Raw genomic sequence first — 25,390 nt, forward strand, 5'->3', positions numbered from 1 at the left:
CAATTTCAAAAAATGAAATGGAAGCTCTCATTACCAATCATGTGAAAGAATATGTTTTGACTAATACATGATGATAAAAAATTTGCCGGGAAACCACCTACTAATTCATATATTTGGTAAATTTGTTTCTCTCATGGTCTGTGAGAGATATAGGGTAGTCCCATATACATCTTTCTGTGTATAGTGCTTGTAACTTTACGAAGAATGGGCCAAATTTCTTATCATTTTGATGATTCCAGAACCTTGCAGATGCTAGATGCTAGATGATCAACCTTTTCTGATTGATTTCACAACGTTTCTTTCACAATGCAATCGCATGACCATAACTGGTCTTTACCTTTAATCCCCTACATGTGTCTCTACTCTCTAGCAGCAGGTAAGCCTGCTTTCAGGAGCTTTCTGAAGTTCCTGGCATAATTTGTTGATGCTTACATCATTGTCACAAGATACATGAACGTGACTTCTATATAAACACTTTGTCTCCCTGAGAAGTCTACCACACTATTACAGAAATCATTCTAATCATCTCCATCTGCATCATTGACATTCTGAAGTTCTTTGAGTAATTTCCTGAGGCTTTTTCCTTCATAGCAGCGCTTGCATCCTCTAGGCAGACTTCGACACGATGTAAGCTTCAATGACACCAGAGCTGTGCAGCCCTTTAGGATGGATCTAATGAAGATAATAAGACACAATATATTATAAAATCTTTTCCATAGTACTTTGATTTTGTTGCCTATTGCCTAGGCTGTGCACAGTGTATTTCAAAAATAAAAACAGCTAGGTACCTACTTACTACACCTGGGTCTAAAGTGGCAAATATAAAATAATGGTCAGCCAAATGACATTGATGTAGCTGACATAGCCACACACTCTCATCATTGAAGTGAGAATCCAGGGATAGGTGGGTTTTGTCATTATTGGGGGTTTATTTATTTATTCATTGAATTATCTATTTGTATATAAGAAGTTTCAAGAAATGACCGGCAGCACATGCTGAATGGACCAGTTTACAACTAGAATAATACAATATATAAAATAATGTACAAAAGAAATGAAAAATACAAAGAAAATACACTGCATCAGTAGGCCTACACACATGATATCAAAGAGATAAAGAGATATAAAGTTACAGGGGGAGGTACCTGAGGAGAGGGAGAGAGTGAGAATGAGATACTAAACGTAGCATTTAGTTGTCGGAAAACCAGCCATGTTTAAATACGCAATGGTCTTGTGCTTAAGAACAGACTTACAAAGGGGGATTAGGTGCTTGTGATGATCTGATTTTCAAGAAATTTTGTCCAAAACTTAACAAAAGTGGATCTCTTTGAGAAGAGAGGGTAGGAAGATTAGTCGTGGCAAGGGCTTGTATAATGCACATATCCTACAATTATTTTGAGTACCCGTTTTTGAACGAATTCTAATTTATTGGTCTCATATTGCAGGTAATTGAAGTGTGCTAATTGCTAAATGATGGAAGCATATTCAAGGGTGGGTTTTATGTAAGGGATCTAAACAGTTACCAATGTCCACCAGGCATGTCTTTTATTTCCTAAGGATGCATAGTCTTTGTCAAAATATCTGAGATATGTAAATCCCTCTTTCAAATTGTTTGTATTGTGACTCCAAAATGGCAAGAGTGGTCAAAATGGTGTAAATAAATTCACAGAATGGATTTTTCTGGAATCAGTGCATATTTCAACATAAAAATTTGGTGACAAACCAATATATCCATTAATAGTTCTGAGTGCATTTACCCTCGATTTTGAATCCCCAATAACTATTTACATGTAAGTGACCTAAAGGTAAAGATTGAGGTCGATATGACCTCTTATATACCTCACTTAAGAAATCCAGCCATCTGATTGGTCGAAATCGCATTCATAAACTTTAACTATTCCTGTAAAATCCCCGATCAAATTCCAAACCCATGTAATAGTTCTAAAATCCCAGTAACCATGGTTACTGGGAAAATAGTTCAGTCTTGGTGAAATACCCATAGGTTTACATGTTAGAAAATGGTTTGAGCGATTGCGGATACCGTACGTGTGCGAAGAATTGGTCGCTATATTTTACCAATTTTGTAATACAACTAGCAGCGAATCCGGGCTAACTCGCCCCACGGGACATCTCGCCCCAACCTCAAAGACTGGGGCGAGATGTCCCGACACGATTCATCGATCAAGAGATACCAATGTGTATATGTTTGTGCTCATTATACATTTTAGACGAGATGGCTGATGTATGTTCACATTCTTTTGTCCTGGCCGTAAATTAGCAGACTACTGGTATCTCTCGATCGATAAATCATGTCGGGATATCTCGCTGGGGCGAGATGTCCCGTGGGGCGAGTTAGCCCGACTCCCTAGTAGCGGACAGCGTAGACGACCGACTGTACTAGGCCAAAATGGCTAAAGAAACGCTCCCAAGATTTCAGCTTCTTGATTAAGATCAAATGCGAGACTTGATTGATTCTGCTGACAGCAAGAACACAAAAAATTCTGTTAAATTCTCCATGAAAATATTCAAAGACTTCCTGCAAGTTATCAACACAGACCTCGATAGCGTAAACAAACTTTCAAATTCGGAGCTGGACAATGTACTGCAAAAGTTTTACGCTGGTGCTAGACGGAAGAACGGAAGTTATTACATGAAGAAGTCAATGTTAGCTATTAGATTCGGACTTCAGCGTCATTTCCTCAATTGTAACAAGATAGATATCATCAAGCATGAAGATTTTTCCAACTCGACGAGAGTTTGTAAGTGTTTTTCAGCAATGCTTAAACAGGAAGGAAAGGGTGTTGTAACTCACAAACCAGCTATCTCAGCAGAAGACATGGACAAAATCCAAGGTTCGCTTGATTTGGATGATCCTGTAGGTCTACAAGACAAGGTATTTATGAACGTCATGTTGTATTTTTGTAATAGAGGTAGAGAGAATTTGCGTGAAATGACACTTGACAGCTTTGACATTTGTGATGAAGGGGGAAAATGCTCAATAACTCTGAAAGATACACTCACAAAAAACAACCGTGCAGATAAACTACAGAAAAGCCAAGGTGGTGTCATGATTCCAACTAATGGTCCACGATGTCCTGTTGCCTCCTTCTTACGCTATAAATTGAATCCACAATGTAAGAGTTTTGGCAGAGACCGGCAAATGCACAGGCCAAGCGTGAGTTGAAATCCAATCCATCTTCTTCCGATCAATGGTACTGTAATGCACCCCTAGGGAAAAACAGCATCGGAGACAAAATGAAAACAATTTCATCTCATGCAGGTACCAAGGCTTACACCAACCATTGCCTAAGGGCAACCAGCATCAGTACCCTACAAAATGCTGGGTTCAGAGACAGAGAAATCATGAGTGTCTCCTGACACAAGGCGGAGACCAGTCTCAAACACTATGCTATGACCAGCAGTACAGCAAAAGAAAACACGAGTCATGCTATCGCGGCAGCCGTTGATCCGAAATCAGTACCATCGTCATCAAACATAGGTCATGGTATCGCGGCAGCTGTTGATCCGAAATCAGTACCATCGTCATCAACATCTACTGGTGGTCAGCGTAGTGAAAGCCAGGAACTGCGGGAACTAAATGACGTTTTCAATGAGATCACAAATAACCCAGAGAACTTCCCACGCACATGCAACATGACTACAAGTAGCCATGCCCATGTTTCTAGTCAGCAGGTGCAAGCCCCCACATATCATTTTAACAACTGTACTGTAAACATTTTTAACAAATAGAGTTATTTTCTACGGAGTTCTACCAGTTGAGTTATTTTCTACGGAGTTCTTCCTGTTCTACCAGCTGAGTTACGGAGTTCTACCTGTTCTACCAGTTGATTGGTACGTTGACTCTTCGGTATATAAAAGTATTAATGACTGCTTCGATATTCGGAAATAGTTGTTTTTATACGCTCTCGGGAAGGTTACAATTGTGCTATTGCCCTCGGCACGCCTCGGGCAATAGCACAATTGTAACCTTCCCGAGAGCGTATAAAAACAACTATTTCTCTCAAAGCAGTCATTAATACTATAATATTCTTGGAATCCGTAAAAAAAATTACCTAGGATCAATCTCTCCCATCATTCCAATTATAAAGTCTGCTCGATTTAAACCAATAAAATTCCTCCCTGCTCAGTGAAATTTCTTGTTAATTACAGAAATTGCGTAAATGGTCAATTCGGGTCAAAAAGTGACGAAATTGACATTGTTGTTGATGGTGGTTAATTGGACTACTAATTTTTCTAGCACCAGGGCACATTTTTTTCAGGCCTATCAGATCTCTTTTACTAATAATAACCATTGGAAAAATTACCCCTGAGGCTGACCAACATGTTGTGAATGGCATCAATCATTTTTAATCAGTACAAAATTTTACCCCGGATAAGCTTTTCAATCCTCCCCCGCCAAAATTTTTGATTAATAATAATAATAATAATATTCTGTGTTTATATAGCGCTCAATACATCAATTCGACGATGTGCCTAAGCACTTTACAGATATATTATTACCCCGGTCATCGGATTCAGGCTTACCCGCACACAATGTATGCACATTTTCCACTCCCTGGGGAGCATACCATCCAGTGGCCATTTTACAAGTGCACACTTGCTCGTCCAACCACATGAACGTTCACATCCTACCGGGATATCTTGGATTAAAGCCCCCTATCTCCTAGGGTAATTAGGCCTTGCAATATTGAGATAATAGATTAAGTGGTGTTTACCTGACACCATTGACTGTTACACTGGTTCCACTAAGGTCTAGGGTTCTAAGATGATGAGCTGAGGATAAAGACTTCATGAATTCATCACGGCAAGATTCGAAATAGTTGTTCCAAGATATGTCCAGCTCAATTAGACTGTGACTCCACTATAAAACAGACCAAAAAGACAGGGGAAATAAAATTATTTGAATGATTAAATCAATGTACTCTTTCAAAGTTAATTTAAATATTAATGCAGTAATACACTTCCAGGTTACTTTCTCCAAACTTGAACTATTTAACATCTCACCAAAGCTATAATTACTATTTGGAGACCTGACAAGATGCTTTGTCAAAAATTTAAGATAAGGTCTTGGTTGCGATTGGGAATAGATTAGTTTTGGATTAGGCCTAGAGTTATGTACAGTGTAGTATTTAGAAGTAATGTTTGAAAACAAGTCAGTGTTATAAATTGACTGTAAAATATGTCATATAATCTTTTATTTGTCTAGAAGCATAAACAATATAAAAAGAAGCATACCTTAGAGGAGATCATGCCATCAAATCCTTGAGATCTTGTGAAGGAACAGCGAGATATGTACAACTGCTCAAGGTTTTCAACATTCAGGTCCTGTGAAATAAAAAAATAAAAAATATATAATAATGAGAAGAAATTCCCAAGTAATGCATCCAGCCCCTCCCCCCCCCCCAAAAAAAAAAAAATTAAAACCACTGACCTACTAACATTTGGACCTTTATGCTATAAACATTTGACCAGGCCCCCCCCCCCTTTTTTTGGGGGGGGGGGGGGAGGGGGGTTGGACCAGTTTATAAGTAGCACATGGTTCAAATGACCCCAAATATCCACAGATATTTTAAACATGGAGAAGTAAGAGTTTGTGCATCTTAGAACAATCACAAAGTCATGGAGGTGCTACATCTGAGCTGCCAACCTTGTGCAACCAAAAAAAGGTACCATGATGGCCAAAGATAAGGAATTTCAGGCAAAAAAGGAATTCATTGAAACGAAACTTACAACCACCGCGACACACTTCCAATGCATTATATTATATTACCCTAGATAGTGAATAATGCCTGTAATTAACATTTAAAGGTAAAGACCAGTATTGGTTACGCCCCAATTTCAAAAAATGAAATGGAAGCTCTTTATTACCAATCATGTGAAAGAATATGTTTTGACTAATACATGATGGTAAAATTTTTGCCAGGAAACCGCCTACTAATTGATGTATTTGGTAAATTAGTTTATCTATTGGACTGTGAGAGATAAATGCACGTGTCGCGCATGTGTGCATGGTCCCATATACATCTTTCTGTGTACAGTGCTTTTAACTTTACAAAGACTGGGCTAAATTTCTTATCATTTTGATGATTCCAGAACCTTGCAGTACCAATAAGGTACTTATATGCTAGATGATCAACCTTTTCTGATCCATTCCACAACGTTTCTTTCACAATGCAATCGTATGATCATACATGTAACTGGTCTTTATCTTGAAGTGCAGTAAAATCCGTTTAGATGTGTACCTGTAATGTTTCCACTTTAATCAAAGTACATCCTCTGAGGTCAAGTAGCTTGAGATATGGTGAATTCCTGAGAACTCTGCGTAGGAAATCATCACTGATGCCTAGGTTAGTAGGTAATACTACCTGCCAGGCAACATTATCGGCTACTGCTAAACTCAGCTCTTTGAGTTTACTGAATCCTTCTGCTTCCCTCTGAGTAAAAAAAAAAAGCATTTAATAATATTCAATGAAAAGGAACTACCATAAACATTAAACTTCATCATTTGTTCTGTTTGGGATCATTATTAAAATACAGAAAGCTTCTGTTCATTTCATGAAAGAGGCATTTTCAGATCTGAATGTTCTTGGGAATGTGAAGATTAGGTAAAAGGTAGCATATAGATCATTATCTTGATTCATTTGTAAACAAAAATTCACTTTAGGTGATTAACTGACATTATAAGTTGCTTCATGTTATAGACTAGTACATCTTCTTGAAAAATAGGGCAGGCACTGATGCTTTCTAAAAGACTTGTAATATTGCATGACATTGACTGATTATCATGTATTATTTCTATTTGTAATAATAATAATAATAATAGGCATTTCTATAGCCCCGTCTATCTAAAAATTCTATTCCGAGGCGCACTTATTATTATCCCGGCTTTAGCCTAGCTGCCACTACAGCGCTCTAGCATTTCAAGGAATTAATTCCTGCCAGGTACCCACATACCTCACCTGGGTCGAGTGTTGCAAATGAAGATTAATGCCTTGCCAAAGGACATTATTGCCATGTCGGGAATCGAACCACGACAAGTCAAGTGCTTAAACCACTCGACTATGACACGTCTACTTTGTATTTAGTAATATACACTGTACCTCTACAATCTTACAATTTGTTTACAATTGATTGATTTTTAATACGTAGAGGTGTCATAGATACTTCAGCGGACTAGGGTTCATATTCGAGTCCCGCAGCGATACTAATGTCCTTTGGCAAGACATTCATCTACAATTGCCCCTGTGAAGGAGGCATTTCCTTGAATGCTTTAGCACCTTATCAAGGCAGCTCAGCCACAGCCAGGGTGATAAATACCTTAGCATATATTCATATAGTAGCTGCACTATATAAATGGATATATAATTATTATCATACTTATTGACCTCTTTCTAAAATACCAGTATAATTCCATTAATGAACCTTTGCTTCTGCTCATACCTAAAAATATGTCTACAATTTTACAAGCTCTTTACAGTTGACTGATTTTGTAGATACTTATTTACTTCTTTTTAGAAGACTTGTAATATTGTATTTGGTAGATGCATTTCTAGAGCAATAAAAATAGCATAATCGGGTTTCTCCGCTTTTTAAGCTGTTGACCTTTATTCTTTCATGACATAAAAGCCAGGTCAGATATTTTAGGGATTTTTAGGACAATTACTGTCTTTTACAAAGTAATTTTGGTATAAGTTTAAACAGCAATAAAGACTTTGTGAACTAGTTACCCCTAGGCGTGCCGGCTTTGACAATTTGAAGGCTAGGGATATTTATTGGGGAGGTAGGCCTTAAACAGATATCCGTATTTTCAATTTTGGGAATCTGGACGATCCGGGATCCCATTTTATAAAAAGTACAAATATTACATGACGGTCCGAGATGGGATTGAAATTCAAGATAACAACACCAGTGAAAACCTTACTGGCTCCAAACAGACAATATAATGAAGTTATTGAGTTCATGAACAAGACATATATATACCTGTGCTTTAGCTGATGCATTAGCAGGTTGAACCCTAATCCCTGCTAATCTTAAGATCTCTAAGAGAGGACATCCTTTCTGCATCTCTTCTATTGGCAGCATCAAACAGTCAATGGTCACATGACAATTTGACAGATCTAGCAGACGAAGATTGTGACAGAACGACTAGAAGGGGAAGAAAAAGAGATGCCAAATACCAAAAATTGCTAAAAACATGCTTCTACCATTTCCCTCTACTAAGGAACACTTTTAGTTTAAGGATATCAAAATAATGTATCTATATCTTTATTTTAAACTAGAAAAGAAAACTTAAAATCAAAACAAACCGAAAACCTGTTTAATTTGGGCAGGATTGGAGTTTACAGCACTGAAAATTCCATATAAAAATGCTTTGTAGACTTACCTTGATAGAGCTCATAAGATGAGCTGAACTTATGATAGAACATCCAGCTAATTGAAGCCCCTCTAATGTCCCTCCTCTCTCCTTTAATAAATCCCTTACACTGGGGGAAGAAGCCAAGGAACTCTGAAAAAATAAAAATGCAATATTCATCAAATAAGTTTGATAATTAGTTAAACAATAGGTGGCTTGATAACATTTAGATTTTAGTCAAAACTTGTATTAATTCCTTTTGGTATCTTTTACAAAACTCTGTTAAAATTCACTAACATAATTGATCATCATCTGTAATGTACTCATATGTTATATGGCAAAACTTACCCCACTGAAACCCAGATCAAGTTCTTTGAGATTCGGACAGTGATCTTTGATGGCATATATTGAGCGGTTGGTCAGTTTGGCACACTTTTGAACGCTGATATTCTGGATGTTTGAACACGCTTCAACCAGAGCCTGAATAGAAAGGGTCAAAGTTTGAAGCTTATGAAGAAATGACAGCTACATGATTCACCTATATGTTAATACATGTATGTAGGCCGCCAAATGAGATAAACATTTTCCCCTCAAATTGGCCAAATTTGGTATACTGTATGTCGTAATTGTGGCTTATAAAGCTGAAATCTCAATTTTGAGCTCCATAGTCCCACCAGTTTTTTTTAGATATGACAAGCAATCTTCAAGCATGCTGCGTTCAAAAATAACTTTGGAAAAAAAGAATGTTAAAAGGTGAATCTGTATTAATTTAACTGGTACTAAAAGAAAAAAGTACAGTTGAGCCATGAATAGAAATACAACTTTTCACATTTTACAATAATGTATGCTACTAGAATCAATATTTTTAAAAAAATCTTTCTCAACTGTCTAGTTACGCACAAATTTAAATGGCAATTTTAAAAGAATATGTAGGTCAGTCTGAACTATAAGAGAAATGTTTTACCACAAAACTCCTGTCAGTTAGTTTGGTCCATGAATTGAGGTTGATTGTTTTGAGCTGTGGTGGGATTCGGTTTGCAGTTAACCATTCTAGGGTTGCATCGGTTGCTTTCACCCGTCCGTTGTCAAGGGCAACATGATGCCACAAGCAGGATGCCTTGGCTGCTTCTCTCCACAAACGACACACTTTGGAAACTCTAAGAGGAAAAGGGTCAAGGTTATATTGTCAATATTCCTATGTAAGTAAGATTTGGAAGTGATTAATGAAATGAGCTTTGTGTTTTGACAAAGAAAGGGCCCTAAATATATGAAAAATCACACTACTTCGACATAGTTTGCCGTGATTTAATAATTAACAAGGCAAGTGAAGTACACCTCTGTACTGGTGCTGGCAGCATGAATTCTACAGCAGAGCAAGTGAGCTGATCTCCCTGTGCCCATTTAGAGGTCTTTTTAGGGGACTGGAATAGTATTTTTAGAAATATTGATGTGCCATACTGGCCACATTACAACTTTTTAATAATATAATACAGTAGGTATTTTAATAATTTAGTAGGTAAAAATCAAATGCAATATCATGCATCTCTTCTTTAAAGTATGTATTGACATATATTTCCTGTGATTACTTTATTAGTCCCTTAATTATGAGGTAAAATTTACCGTCTGGTAGGTTTTCGCCTTTGTATTTTGCTTCTGAGGAAATTCTTGGTATGAGCATCTAGTGTATAATGTAATGGCTAGAACCCTTAAAGTACCTACACCTACCTGCAGAGAAGTGGAACGACACCCGTCTCACATACAGCAAAGAATATAACCCTCTCTAACACAATCACAGGCAGTCTCTGGCCCCATAGATCATCCCCTTCACCCACTGCAGTAATATCCCTACCGGATTCAACAATTGTTCTTCTCTTCACAGTCTTTTCAACACTTGCTCTCCCTTCAGATGTCCTTTCAGATGCTTTCTTTTTCTTTTTCATGTGTGATTTTGATTTCTTGGGCTTCTCTCTCTCGTTGATCTTAGGTGTCTTTGATTTCCTCTTACGTTTTCCTAAGGATGTCCCTTCTTCTGACACGTCACTGCCATCATCAAGAAAGAAGAGAGTATAAAATAACTTTATTACACACAAGAAATGGAAATGGACATGGACCTAAAGACAGAATAAATCATGCCTGACAGCTATGAGGATCTAAAAAAAAAAAAGATTTTTTTTCAACCAAGTTTCCAATGATGAAAAATAAAACAAGAATGTCATTTAAGAAGATGCTTTTCTTCTTCTTCTTCTTCCTTGGTAAATGCTACTTCATACAACAAAGATTACGCACTGCAGTAAAGTTTGGAAGATATGAGAATAATTACCTATCAGAGCTTCTGGGTATGTCTTCTACCATAGGTTGAGATCTCGTCCAGGCTCGTAGTCCGAGTCATCACCATCATCGTCCTGCTCATCAGGCCATTCATCACCCACACGAGGTGTGAAGGAGAAGAGCATGTTTCTACTTGGAAGACCAAAGATACCCTTCGGAGTCCGCTTTGGCATCTTGTGAAGATTTTCTTTAGAAACCTATCGACTGTTAAAGGAAATGGAGAAACATAGCTCAAAGCATTCTGATTGCTTTAAAATTTGGCTTAATCTACACTCAAATCATTAGAAACTTGTAAAATCAAAATTGATCTGCAGAAACGACTTGAAGTTCTAGAATAAAAGGATTTAACTACTATGAATAATACACATAAAATTCAAGAAATAGAAAACATAAAAGAAGAAATGGGCAGACCTTTGGGATATGTCATTCAATGTGAAGAAATGTGCCCACATGTGCATCTCTTTGAAGCGGCATCCCTTGACATTTGACTTCAACATCAATGGGAAAGCAGTTCCCAAAGCTACTTCCTATAAATACCTCGGAGTCACAGTGGCAAACAATCTGAGCTGGAACACCCATGCACAGAAGATCCAAGCGAAAGCTGCAAGAATTCTTGGTGTTGTACGTCGAGCCCTTGGGAAATGTGAGCAGAAAGTCAAGGAAATTGCATACAAGCAGCTTGTACGACCCCAGTTGAAATATGCTTCAAGTGCATGGAATCCACACACCCAGAAGGAGATCAAACTCATAGACAGCATACAGAGACAAGCTGCCAGATTCGTCCTCCAGGACTATAGCAGAGAATCTAGTGTTACCACCATGCTGTCATCTCTTGGCTGGGACACGCTACAACACCGCCGCTTGCTCAATCAACGCGAAATGCTCTTCAAAGTACATGTACACCACAAACTTGTCCAGATCTCCTTGCCTCCTGACATCCGACTTATCACAGGCATCACCAGACCGCAACAAGCACAACATCAAAGCCACAACTTCAGATTCACCCAACCATTTTGCAGAGTTAACTGCTACATGTACAGCATGTTTCTCAGAGCAGTCCGGGTCTGGAACACTCTCCCAAGCAACGCTGTCACTGCAAATACAATTCTTGGCTTTAGGGGAGCGGCACTACCCATCATACAGACTATGGCGCCGCCCCTGCCCCTGAAGATGTTTTAACGAGAGACACACCTGCACCACCTGCACACTGCACCCTGCACATTGTATATAGTGCACGGAGAACAACCACCATCACTTCACCAACAGCACATCACCAACAGCACGCAACACAGCACAGCCCTCTCCAGGACAGCGTTCACGCTTTAAAGAGAGTAATTCTTCAAGGTTCAAGGTTCAAGTAGAGAGAAGACGCCTAATCCAAAGCAACAAGACCAAGCTCTGTAATTATTAGGATCTCTGTCCAGTAGTGCCGTGTTTGTGCCATCTAACTGGATCGACCAAATCAATTGATTCATAATATATGTATATGCAATATTTTTTCCCGTAACGTGAGAGTAATTTTAATAGTTTCATACTATTAATTAAATGTATTGTTAACTGTAACTGTATAATTGTTTTAAATGGGGGCACGCTACAAGAGTCCTATCTCGCACCCCGGGGCAACGTGTCTGACACGGCCGGTTGTAGCAACTACTCCGAAGATCAAGATTACAGTAATCTTGATCTAAGGAGACACGAACGAACGAACGAATCCAAAGGCCAACTACACTCCACAAAATGATTATAATGCAGAACTCGAACTAGATATCCCACTAGAAGATTATCTCCAGAGGAAAGGATCAAGGAGTAGACTGACACATGATAAACAGTTGACCGTCTTTCAGTGCTCATCAACACCATTCACAGAATCCTTCTTCCCTGAAGTTGTAAAACTCTGGAATGACCTAGCTACAAGCTACCTCAACCAAACGTGGACATCAAATCCAGCACAGTCTTCACTAGACCAAATTTTCCATCTCTTTCGTTCGTTAGCCTCTTATTGGGGTAGGGTCGGCTCTCTCTTTAGTGACGGAAACCGTCTATACACATTCCCTTGATAACGCCATGGCCATTTCAGGTCGTATTGTTATGCCCCCAAAATCCCCCAAAATGTCATTTTACCTCGTGCATATCCAATTGTAAATTAGGCCTAGGCTATAATACATCGGTTCCACTTACTAACTTGACTGAAATAATCCGTTTAATGGTACCTTTTAAGGAAATTATGGGTCAAAATCGACATCCATGTTGAAAATCTTGCAAGCTGTGTTAAACTTTAATGAAGGAAAAACTGTGATAAGGCCATTACGAACGTGTAGATGGCGCACAGTTTTTCCTTCATAATCATTTTGCCTTTGGCGTAGACTAGAAGGGATGAGATTGATTTAGATGACTCCATGCGCAGCGAAAGTTTAACACAGCTTGCAAGATTTTCAACATGGATGTCGATTTTGACCCATAATTTCCTTAAAAGGTACCATTAAACGGATTATTTCAGTCAAGTTAGTAAGTGGAACCGATGTATTATAGCCTAGGCCTAATTTACAATTGGATATGCACGAGGTAAAATGACATTTTGGGGGATTTTGGGGGCATAACAATACGACCTGAAATGGCCGTGGCGTTATCAAGGGAATGTGTATAGACGGTTTCCGTCTCTAAAGAGAGAGCCGACCCTACCCCAATAAGAGGCTAACGAACGAAAGAGACAGAAAATTTGGTTTTAAGTCTTCACAAAAAGTAAACCAAAGGCAAATGAAATACACAAATTTCTACTCTCGTCACGCCAAGTTATAGACTAGATCTACTTTCAGTTATAGTTCCTAGCGGACCTTTCGGAAGAGACGAAAATAAGGTACAAGGTACAAATTATAAAAGTCATGATTAGGCTACCTGCCACTTTCTTGGTGTAAACTGAAGGCCGTCTGTCCTATTTTGCCTTGGCTAGGAAGATTCTGGGAGGTGGCTGATTAATTCAGCTCTGATCGATGGGGGACCAATGGTCACCGATTAGGCATTGTTTTCTATATATAGGAAGCAAGTAGCTAAGTGGGCCTTTAATAAGGTTCTTCGTGAACATAGTCAACGAGCTAGTCATCTGGTATCGGGCAAATGCTGAAATAGGTCAAGGTCTAGATTCTAGGCCTTGATGATTACATGCACAATCAGATAGGGTCTAAACTCCAGTGCCAGTAGGCAGTAGAGGGTCTAGATCTAACAATCTAGACCTCTAATGGTAAAAAAAAAAAAAAAAAATCTCACAGAATCAAACGAAACTTACACTGAATGTTCATGATTACAAATAAATGACATGTGCCAAACAATTTTGGAAGAAAATGTATACTGGCTGAGTAATGAGCATAGAAAGACAAGGAAATCAAGGTAGTACTAGCCCCGACACCATGTGTGTTGTCCCATATATAGCTTTCTATGTGAGTGCTTGTTACTTTACCAAGACTCGGTCAAATTTATTATGATTTTGATGACTCCAGAACCTTGCAGTGCACACCAATACTTACATGCTACATGATCAACTGTTTCTGATCCTTTCCACACATTTTCCTTCACAATTCAATCGCATTACCAGTAGAGTCTACTAAAGTTGTTTATCTTTAACACGCGCTCATAAGGAGGAGGCTAGCGACCAAATATTCGAACTACAGTGTCTCCAAATCGTACATCCGAAAAGGAAAAAAAATTACGCACCACGGCTGACGGTAAGCGCATATTTTTTTTACACAACTGTTTAACCACTTCAGTCAAATGTGCAAACGACTAGAGACAGCGTCTAGCATTACCCTTAGCAGTGTTGGATTGCTGGAGCTGCACATATAATAATGACATACTCGTTATTTGTTTCGGGTTAAATCTATCCGTTCTTCTCTTTCATTATTTATTTCTGTGTTCTCCTTCAATCTATCCTCTTCTCTTTTGTCACGTATTTCTTTCTTTTTTCTCCAATCTATCCTTTTTTTCCTTCGTTATATATTTCTTTGTTTTTCCACAGGCAATCTATCCCCCAGCAGTTCTCCTTCGTTCTGTTGTTCTTTTGTTCTCCTTCATTCTAACCTCTTCTCTTTTGTTTTATGTATTTCTTTTGTTTCTCTTTCAATCTATCCTTTTCTCCTTCGTCATAATCTGATAGATTTCCTTTAATTCTCCTTCTTTATATGTCCCTGTTTTTCTAGCTTAGTCGATCTAGATCTATGATCCTCTTATAGCTCTTCAATTATGTATTTCTATGTTCTTCCTTTGACTTATTTTCTTTCCTTATGTATTGCCTCGTTTTTCCTTCTCCATATCCTCTCCACCATCCTTGTTTTCCCCTTTCTATCATTTTCCCTTCCCTGCATGGGTGTACGTATACGTGCTTGCACAATAAGTGCGCTGACGACTAAACTCTTTCACCAGAGCACTTCTTGGAATTTTTTCGCGAAAATGGCTAAACAGTTGTGTAAAAAAAAATATGCGCTGACGGTAACGGCCACAAGATCGAGTAAAAGAAAAATATTTTGATGTTTAAACAAAACAAATTGATAACAATTAATTAAATAATGGCCTACACCAATGTAAAGCTGAGATCTTACTCTTTACTCTCATACAGGTCACATGTCGAAACTTTATGTTTTATTGTTTTAGATTGAATTATAGGGCTCAAACTGGCGTATCGGAAGAATTCCAAAATGTCAATAGATGGTTAGGTTGACTATTGGCCGCAACGTTGGGCGCAAAGTGTTGAAAAAATATTGCCCAACCTTTTCACAGTGTAGGCCTATATTGGTAAACTATTTGAACAGATATTTCGGTATCTATTCTCAATGTTTTATGTTAGTGTGTCATAATAATGTTCTGTGTTGTTGTAGTAATCGTGATTGTCTTGTTTGTTGGCGGTGTGGCGGAATATGACTTAAGTTGTAGCATGCAGAAACAAAATCGATTTCTAATAGCTATACTCTTCCGCAGAACAAGTTCCTGGCTCCGCATGCCACCGCTGGTTTCGACAGAAGGGACCTCTGGCTCAAAGGTAATACAAAGTTTTCGGAAAGTTTGACAATTGGGTGGATATTGATTTTTTACAATTTTGATATATTTTGTGGATGTATTAATATAAGCACTAGAAAATCAAAACACTTCTGCTTTCGAGAAAATTTAAATATAAAAATTTACCGGTGATCCCGGTTAGTTTTGATAAATTTCAAATAGCTGCGACCATGAAAATCTCAGATTATAGTTGTGATATATAATTTTCAAACGGGAGTAGCTAATCGGTAGGGCTGGTAAACCACGTATATGCCGGTTTGAGCCCTAATTTCAATCTGAAACAGTGTATGGGTGTTAAGAGTAAGATCTCACTAGCTTTAACAGGGTGTTATGTATTATTTAGTTAAAATGTCATGAGATAGTTTTAAAAGCTTTCAAATTTTAAAACGGATTTATGTCTAATTATTTCTGATAGTGCGGGTAAACTATATTTTGCCGGTTTGAGCCCTTATTTCAATCTGAAACAGTAAGATCCAGACAATGATTGCTTCGACATGTGACATAATATATATATGGGAGTAAAGAGTAAGATCTCACCTTAAGCAGGGTGTTTAGCATTATTTAGTTAAAATTTCATACAATAATAGTTTTAAAATGCCTTCAATGTATAAAAACGCATTAGTCCAATATGATACTCGCAATATCCGGATAGACCCGCGTATATGCCGGTTTGAGCCCTAATTTCAATCTGAAACAGTAAGATCATGGCCAGACAAATTGCTTCGGCGTGTGACCAGTGGCGGATTCAGGGGGGGGGGGGGGGGGGGGCAGGCGGCGCATTTTTTTCCGTACTCGAGAGGGCAAATACCCCATGTGCGCATGCGCGTGGACTTGTGATTTCTCTGCTACTTCCCATACGAAATGTATTGTATTCGCATGTACTGTGCACGATTCGCGTTCTACGAGTAAACGATGGCATAGTAGTCTTCAAACACAGACTCTGATTTGCCAGTTTGACAAAACAATTACGCATATATCGTGCGTAGCAATAGTACTAGTATTCAAGTCTGAGTAGTTGTATGATTCAGACATTTTAGTGCTTACAGAAATGCATCCCAAATTGAATAGCATGGTATAGTAGTCTGCAAGCACAGACGCCAATCGGACAGTTTGACAACATAGTGTCTTGAGTAGTGCTTTATATTCAAATATGTGTAGTTTTATGATTCAGACCCTACTGGTGCGTGTATTGGAAAGGCATCTCAACTTGCAGAGTGGCATAGTAGTCTGCAAGCACAGACGCTAATCTGACAGTTTGACAAAATAGTGTTATTCAAGTCTGAGTAGTTTTATGATTCAGACCCTACTGGTGCGTGAGAGAGAGAGAGAGAGAAAGAGAGAGAGATATGGAGAGAGAGAGAGAGAGAGAGAGAGAAAGAGTGTGAGAGAGCAGTGGCACAATACATAGGCCTACCATGGGGTCTGGAATCATTAAACTACACAAACTTGCATAAAATCATTACTCATCAATACACAATATATTATTATGTCCTTGCAGACTACTATACTACACTCTACACATTGAGATGCATTTCTAACGCACGCACCAGTAGGGTCTGAATCATACATCTACGCAGACTTGAATAAAGTACTTCTCAGCACACTACTAGTATGTTGTCAAACTGTCAGATTAGCGTCTGTGCTTGCAGACTACTATACCATTCTATACAAGTTGCAATGTATTTCCATATGCACTACTGGGTCTGAATCATACAACTACACAGACTTGAATAAGCACATCGCGACACATACGCATATTGATTTGTCAAACTGGCAAATCAGAGTCTGTGTTTGAAGACTACTATGCCATCGTTTACTCGTAGAACGCGAATCGTGCACAGTACATGCGAATACATGTACATTTCGTATGGGAAGTAGCAGAGAAATCATAAGTCCACGCGCATGCGCACATGGGATTTTTGCTCTCTCGAGTACGGAAAAAAAATTCGCGGGCAGGCGCGTAGCCAGGGGGGGCGATGGGGCGGTCGCCCCCCCCCCCCCCCCCCCCCCCCCAAAAAAAAAAAAAAAAAAAAAAAAAAAAAAACGCCGGCCAAAAAAAAAAAGAGAGAGAATGAGAAGAAAAAAAGTAAAAAGACGTAGGAAGAAAAAGGGAAAGGAGTCGAGAACGGTACAACGAATCGTCTTCTTTCTCTAATAATTTAATGAAACGTCAAAGCTTCCGCGCTTTGCGCGGGAGGGGAGGAAACTGACTTCAGATAAGGATTAAGAGTCGAGAACGGTACATCGAATCGTCTTCTTTCTCTAATGATTTAATGAAACGTAAAAGCTTCCGCGCTTCGCTCGTGAGGGGAACCTGAATTCAGACGAGGATTAAGAGTCGAGAACTCTACAACGAATCGTCTTCTTTGTCTAATAATACGTCAAAGCTTCCGCGCTATGCGCAGAAGGGGCGGACTGAATTCAGACAAGGATTATGAGTCGAGAAAGGTACAACGAATCGTCTTCTTTCAAAGCTTCCGCGCGAATCCCCCCTCCCTGCACCCACCCACCTAGGGAGCGCGCTACGCGCGCTCTTTATGTGATTCGCACGCTTTGCGTGCTCACTACCGCCCCCCCCCCCTAAAATGAAATCCTGGCTACGCGCTTGCAGGGGGCACAGGGGGCACGTGCCCCTGGTTAAAAAAAGGGGGGAAAGGGGGAAGAGGAAAAAGAAAAAGGGAGAAAAGGAGAGAAAGGAGGGGGAAAAGAAAGCAAAGGGAAGAGAGAAAGGAAAAGAAAAGAGGGAGGAGAGAAAAGGCCGGAGCGGAGAAAAAGGAGGGGGAGAGAAAGAAAGGTGAAGAGAGAGGAGAAGAAAGGCGGAAAAGGAAGAAAGGGTTCCCCCAGGCAGAGGAGAGAAAAGGGGGAAAAGGAGAATAATGAGAAGAGAAAAGAAAGAAAGGGGGATGATATTATAATAAGGTCGGGGTTTTTTACCGGGAAAGGGGCGGGGGGAAACACGCAATTTTGCAGTATGCATAATATGGGGTCCCTCTTGCCAGGCGTAACCCCCCCCCCAAAAAAAAAAAAAAAAAATATGGAAAAAGGAGGGAAAGAGAAAATTTGTGAGTTTAATAAAGGAGAACGGGAACCAAATAAAAGAAATTTTAACAAAGATAGAAGAGATGTGCGAGAGCATGAGAAATTGCATTTCTTTTAAAAGAATTATAGGATAACAACCGGGGGCATCGCTAAAGGGGGTGGGGGGTGCGACACCCCCACCTGAATTCAGACAAGGATTAAGAGTAACAATTCAATGAAACGTCAAAGCCTTCAGGCTTCGCGCAGGATGGGGAAACTGAATTCAAACAAGGATTAAGAGTAGAGAATGGTACAACGAATCGTCTTCTTTCTCTATTATTAATAACTTAATGAATCGTCAAAGCTTCCGTATTTTCGGCGGGAGGGGAAAAACTGAATTCAGACAAGGATTAAGAGTAATGATTTAATGTAACATCAAAGCTTCCGCGCAAGGGTGGGGAACTGAATTCAGATATGGATTAAGAAACGAAAACAGTCTAACGGACCGTCTTCTTTCTCTAATAATTTAAAGAAACGTCGAAGCTTCCGCGCTTCGCGTGTGAGGGGGGAAACTGAATTCAGAACAAGGATTATGAGTAGAGAATGGTACAACGAATCGTCTTATTTCTCTAATAATTTCATGAAACGTGACAATGATTAAGATTAATAATTAAATGAAACGTGAAAGCTTCCGCGCTCTGCGCGTGAGGGGGAGGGGGGGTGGCAGGCGCGGATCCAGGGGGGCCGAGCGGGCCTTGGCCCCCCCCCCCCCCGCAAAAAAAAAAAAAAAAAAAAAAGAGAGAGAAGAAAGGAAAAGAAGGGAAAGGGAAAGAGGAGAGAAAGGGAAAGAAAGAAGAAGAAGAAGAAGAATAAAAGAAAAGGGGGAAGAAGGAGATCGGGGGGACCGAAAGGGCCTTTCCTCCCAGGCTGTTGACCCCCCCCCCCCCCCCCCCCCCCCCCCCCCCCCCCCCCCCCCCTCCAATCAAAAAAATAAGAGAGAAGGAAGGAAAGGGAAAGAAAAAAGGAAAAGAGGAGATACTGGCGTACTAATGGGGGGGGGGGGGGGGGGCTTTGGGAAATCAAATTCAAACGTGGTTTATTTATAATTCCACAACGGTGGATTACAAATAATGCTGAAATGACATAATTTCCGAGATTTGTCCTCACTTTTTAGTAAATTATACGTTTGTATATGTGTTTGTTGGAAAATGACATATTCCTAAATTTACAGCCAGGCACGAAATATGATTCTTGAGATTCCTACATGTCAGGGCCCGAGGTACGGCAGGGATCGGGAGCCTCGAGCTCCCTCCCCCCCCCCCCCCCACTTTATTTGAAAAAGTATATTAAAGAGGAAAAAAATAGAATGAGCGCAAGAAAGAACGAATAGTTAACTGCCAGTGTTAAAAAATGAGTCATCAAAATATGCTCATCTGACCGTGATTAAATGCCTAAAACCCTTAAGCTTCCGGGGCTCTGCCCCCCTGGATTCCACCTAGGGCGCTACGGCGGGCCCTTAGATGCTCATCTGACGGTAATTTAATGCCTAAAACCCCGCTTTTGGGGGGATCCGCCCCCTGGACCCCACGCCAAATAATGACCTGCCAGTGTCACAAAATAATAGGTATCTAAAAAAAATGATCATCTGACCTTAATTAAACGCCTAAAACCCCTGAGCTTCCGGAACAGGACAAGTTATCAAAATGTGTTTATCTGACCGCAGGCGCGTAGCCAGCCAGGGGGGGGGGGGGGGGGGGCGGTCCCCCAAATCGGAAGAGGACGTAGAAAGTAAAAGGAGCAGACAAAGAAAATCTTTGAAATTCAGATAAGGATTAAGAGTATAGAGAACGGTACAACGTATCGTCTTCTTTCTCTAATAATTTAATGAAACGTCAAAGCTTCCGCGTTTTGCGCGAGGTTGGAGGGGGAACTAAATTCCGACGAGGATTATTTTCGAGAACGGTACAACAAATCTTCTTTTTTCTCTATTGATTTAATGAAAATTAAAAGCTTCCGCGCGGGGGGGAACCTGAATTCAGACGAGGATTAAGATTCGAGAACTGTACAGCCAATCGTCTTCTTTCTCTCATAATCTTATGAAACTTAAAAGCTTCCGCGCTTCGCGCGGGAGGGGGGGGGGGGGACCTGAATTCAGGCGAGGATTAAGAGTCGAGAACGGTACATCGAATCGTCTTCTTTCTCTAATGATTAAATGAAAAGCTTCCGCGCTTCGCGCAGGAGGGGGAGGAACCTGAATTCTGACGAGGATTAAGAGTCGAGAACCCTACAACGAATCGTATTCTTTCTTTAATAGTTTAATGAAACGTCAAAGCTTCCGCGCTTCGCACGGGAGGGGAAAAACTAAATTCAGATGAAGATTTGAGTCGAGAACGGTACAACGAATCGTCTTCTTTCTCTAATGATTTAATGACACGTAAAAGCTTCCGCGCTTCGCGCAGGAGGGGGAGGGGGGAACTGAATTTAGACGAGGATTAAGAGTCGAGAACGGTACAACGAATCGTCTTCTTTCTCTAATGATTTAATGAAACGTAAAAGCTTCCGCGCTTCGCGCGGGAGGGGGGGGGAACCTGAATTCAGACGAGGATTAAGAGTCGAGAACTCTACAACGAATCGTCTTCTTTCTCTCATAATCTTATAAAACTTAAAAGCTAGGGGGGGGGACCTGAATTCAGATGAGGATTAAGAGTCGGGAACTCTACAACGAATCGTATTATTTCTAAAGAATTATTAGTGTGTGGATGAATTGTGAATGGAAATTGTAAAGGCGTGTTTACTGATCACACAACATAACTCTCTTTTTAATTTAACTACGAGGAAACAAGGTTGCACTGGCAATAAAATACATGATAAACTGTATTCCCTTTTCGTTATTTTATTGGGTACTGATTTGCAGACACAAGCAAATAAATGATTCAGAATGAGAATCACATTAATGAGGATCGTGGATATTGCACGGAGTTTAAATGGTCGTGTATGAGATGGACATGAATAAATTGAATGCGATGAATGAATAGAGCTTACGACAATGGTAGAAATGACGTCGAAAGTCCATGAAGATGATGACGGATGAAACGAAGAAAGGGGCTCACGCGATGATTGTGCGGAGGCTTGATGATGGAAACGCGACTTCATTGACGTGGCTGAAGAGCCGAGAAGAACGCGATGTCGATGCCGACGCTCATGATGATGATGAATGTAGCGCTCGATCGGCCGGGCGAGAAGAAAAGAGAAGAGATGTGGCGCTCGACGACGAGGCAGTGAGTCGCTCGATGTCGGAGGCCCAGGTTGAAATGTAGACATCAAAGCGGTAAAGTGGTGATCGTGAAGAGCAATGAGTCGCTCGATGCTGGATCGATGAGCCGGACTTTGAAGTGAAAATCATCAGAGTTGCAGTGAGATGGACTCGTTGATGAAAGTTCAGACGAGCTACAGTGAATCGAGCTCGGGTGTGAAGAGAGCTACCGGAACGAAGCAGCTAGCAGCTCCCAGCGGAGAATCAGGAGCCATGTAGGTTCCCGATTTAAGCGTTCCACTGCAAGACTGCCAGTCCTTTGAAGACGGCAGGATAAAGAGTTTATGTGCCATACAAGAGGTGATAGGCACGGAAGAGAATTCTCCAATTGAAATGCAGGAGGTTAGAATTGTAGAAGGATTTGCTCCTTGTGTATGCATGAAGCAAATTGTGATGGTAGAGGTGACATTCTCATATTGACGTGTTACTTCATCGAAGAACTATGAGAAGTGTAGGAGTGGAGAAAGTAAATGTTGTTTTCATCCTTCTTGGGAGGCAGGATAAAACAAAGAGGGTACTATACGAAATTCTGGGAAGGGAGAGTGAGTCACTGGTGATAACCAGGTACAGGGACATTGAAGCCATTATGCTGACACTTGTTGATACATATATAGGGGTGGCAGTGCCTGGCATAAGTCAGAGGGCAATGTCATCCCAAATTGGGTTAGCAAAGTGACAAATGAAATTGGGAAATAAAGAAAGATGAAATGAGGAAAATACTACATTTCTTTAATAGTTTTAATGAAACTTCAAAGCTTCCGCGCTTCGCACGGGAGGGGAAAAACTAAATTCAGACGCGGATTAAGAGTCGAGAAAGGTACAACGAATCGTCTTCTTTCTTTAATAGTTTAACGAAGCGTCAAAGCTTCCGCGCTTCGCGCAGGAGGGGGAGGGGGGCTGAATTTAGACAAGGATTAAGAGTCGAGAACTCTACAATGAATCGTCTTCTTTCGCTAATAATTTAATAAAACGTAAAAGCTTCCGCGCTTCGCGCAGGACGGGGGGAGCGGAAAAACTAAATTCAGACGAAGATTTTGAGTCGAGAACGGTACAACGAATCGTCTTCTTTCTCTAATAATTTAATAAAACGTAAAAGCTTCCGCGCTTCGCGCAGGACGGGGGGGGGGGGCTGAATTACGACAAGGATTAAGAGTCGAGAACTCTACAACAAATCGTCTTCTTTCTCTAATAATTTAATAAGTCGTAAAATTTTTCGCGCTTCGCGCGGGAGCGGAAAAACTAAATTCAGACGAAGATTTTGAGTCGAGAACGGTACAACGAATCGTCTTCTTTCTCTAATAATTGAATGAAACGTCTAAGCTTCCGCGTTTCGTGGAGGAGGGTGGGGGAAAACTCGCCCCTCTCTGCACCGACCCCCCCCCCCTCCGCATTACGTCACTGTTGGTCATCGTTACGTACCAATATTTGGCTCGCATAATTTAAAATTTGGGCCCCCCCTAAGAAATCCTGGATCCGCGCCTGGGGGGTGGAATTCAGACAAGGACACGATACAACGAATCGTCTTCTTTCTCTAATAATTTAATGAAACGTGAAAGCTTCCTCGCTTCGCGCGGGAGGGGGGGGGGATTCAATTCAGACAAGGATTAAGAGTCGAAGACAGTACAACGAATCGTCTTCTTTCTCCAAGGATTTAATGAAACGTCAAAGCTTCCGCACTTCGCGGGGGGGGGGGGGCTGAATTCAGACAAGAATTAAGAGTCAAAAACGGTACAACGAATTGTCTTCTTTCTCTTATAATTAAATGAAACGACATATCTTCTGCGCTTCGCGCTGGGGATGGGGGGGGGGGCGAAACAAGAATTAAGAGTCGAGGAAAAGTACAATGAATCGTCTTCTTTCTCTAATAATTTAATGAAATGTCAAAGCTTTCGCGCGGGAGGGTGGGGGGGGGGGGGGGACTGAAAACAATAACTTAGTTCCGTGGCCCGTGTTAATAGGATTACTAAGTAAATTTGTAGACATTGGGACATTAGCATTAATATATTACGTCGGTAATAGGTGGCTAGTTTTGTCGGTAATCGGTGGCCTCTAGCGACGCCTCTGATAATTAACAACACAGTTTTACACTCGAGACAATTTTTGCAAGTACTACTAATAAAGTACCAGACCACCGTCTTTGTGCATTGTGCAGCAACGAAGCATATACAACGCAACAACATTTCGCGACGTGAAACATCACTTTTCTCTAAATTCTAAGAAGGCCTCATTTTTCTTTCTAGGAAGTGCCGGTGGACATTAATGCGCAAAATGGGGTTCTGAAATTGCAAAAGATCCCTACTCGACGTAGGAGAAAGCAATTTTACGTCATATTACTCCGGATAGTGCCTTAAAATGCGCCTAATGTGGTTCTAAAATTGCAAAGAGAACACTTTTTTTTTTTTTGGTCACGAAATTTTTAAATTTGACATTATGCTCCGTTGGGGAGGGGGGGGGGGAGGGGGAAAGGTCACCTTTTTAGGTCAGCCATTGACATTTTTTTCATTTTTTTAAATAAAATTGTTAATAATTTTTTTGGCGGGGGGGGGGCACGTCCCTTTTTTTCAGTACATTTTGGGCGAATTTAGGGCTGATTTTAACATATTTTTTTGGCGGGGGGGGGGGCACGTGCCCCCTGTGCCCCCTGGATCCGCCACTGGTTTTATAATCTAAACTTTTCAACACTTGAAATGTGCCAGTCTATATGGTATTTGCTCTGATATAATATGCCACGTTTTATTTTCATTCAAGACTCCCGTAAAAGATTTTATCTAATTCATTTTCTCTTTATCATCTATGTTACACATTAATTTTTTGTTTCCCTTTTTGAAGACACCGTAGCGCGATTTCTATTGTTTAACGGGCTAACTTCGCCCGAATCATTCATGGTCGCGGTTATTGGTCGCCAAAAGTAGCCCACTAGAAAAACTTTCCGGGGAAATCCCCTAAATTATGCAAATTAAATTACGCGAAGTGGAGGTGCAATAATTAACATACACTGTACAGTTGAGAAATAGAGTACGACGCGTGATGCATGGGAATTCGAATCGAATTCAAATGCGGTTCTGCAGACTTGAACGTTGTATTTATAGTGCATAGACCCTATTATTAGTTGTCAGCACTGCACTGCATGCTGCAAGCTGCGCAGTCTGTCTGCTATCCGTCTGCTACATGTAGCTAGTGCTACGCCAAAATACTGTGACGTGTAATTTAATTACCGGCAAATCTCGCTCCCAGTGCAGCTAGCTGTAGACTACGTGCAGTGTTATGATGTAGTGCTGCGTGAATGCTTTTACGATTTATTAGTTGTGTGCCTTATG

The 25,390-nt window shown here is 40.4% G+C and overlaps 1 protein-coding gene across 2 annotated transcripts; it reads right to left on the reverse strand.

Annotated features, from left to right (window-relative positions):
- Nucleotides 1-332: 332 nt before the first annotated feature.
- On the reverse strand, nt 333-14,444 carry LOC100890222 (F-box/LRR-repeat protein 6). Of its 2 annotated transcripts, none has more exons than XM_030976859.1 (11): nt 14,221-14,444; nt 10,695-10,906; nt 10,100-10,414; nt 9,339-9,531; nt 8,723-8,854; nt 8,405-8,527; nt 8,002-8,166; nt 6,264-6,455; nt 5,257-5,346; nt 4,737-4,882; nt 333-672 (listed from the first exon to the last, which is right to left on the reverse strand). In XM_030976859.1, exons 2-11 carry the CDS (start codon nt 10,724-10,726, stop codon nt 519-521), a joined length of 1,542 nt encoding a protein of 513 aa, XP_030832719.1. In that variant the 5' UTR covers nt 10,727-10,906; nt 14,221-14,444; the 3' UTR covers nt 333-518. The 2 variants fall into 2 exon arrangements, with proteins under 2 accessions (XP_030832719.1, XP_030832720.1); XM_030976860.1 differs by lacking the exon at nt 14,221-14,444 and adding an exon at nt 13,595-13,870.
- Nucleotides 14,445-25,390: the final 10,946 nt, after the last annotated feature.

This window comes from Strongylocentrotus purpuratus, unplaced genomic scaffold (assembly GCF_000002235.5).
Source record: "Strongylocentrotus purpuratus isolate Spur 01 unplaced genomic scaffold, Spur_5.0 spur5_scaffold_9, whole genome shotgun sequence".
Classification (NCBI taxonomy): domain Eukaryota; kingdom Metazoa; phylum Echinodermata; class Echinoidea; order Camarodonta; family Strongylocentrotidae; genus Strongylocentrotus; species Strongylocentrotus purpuratus.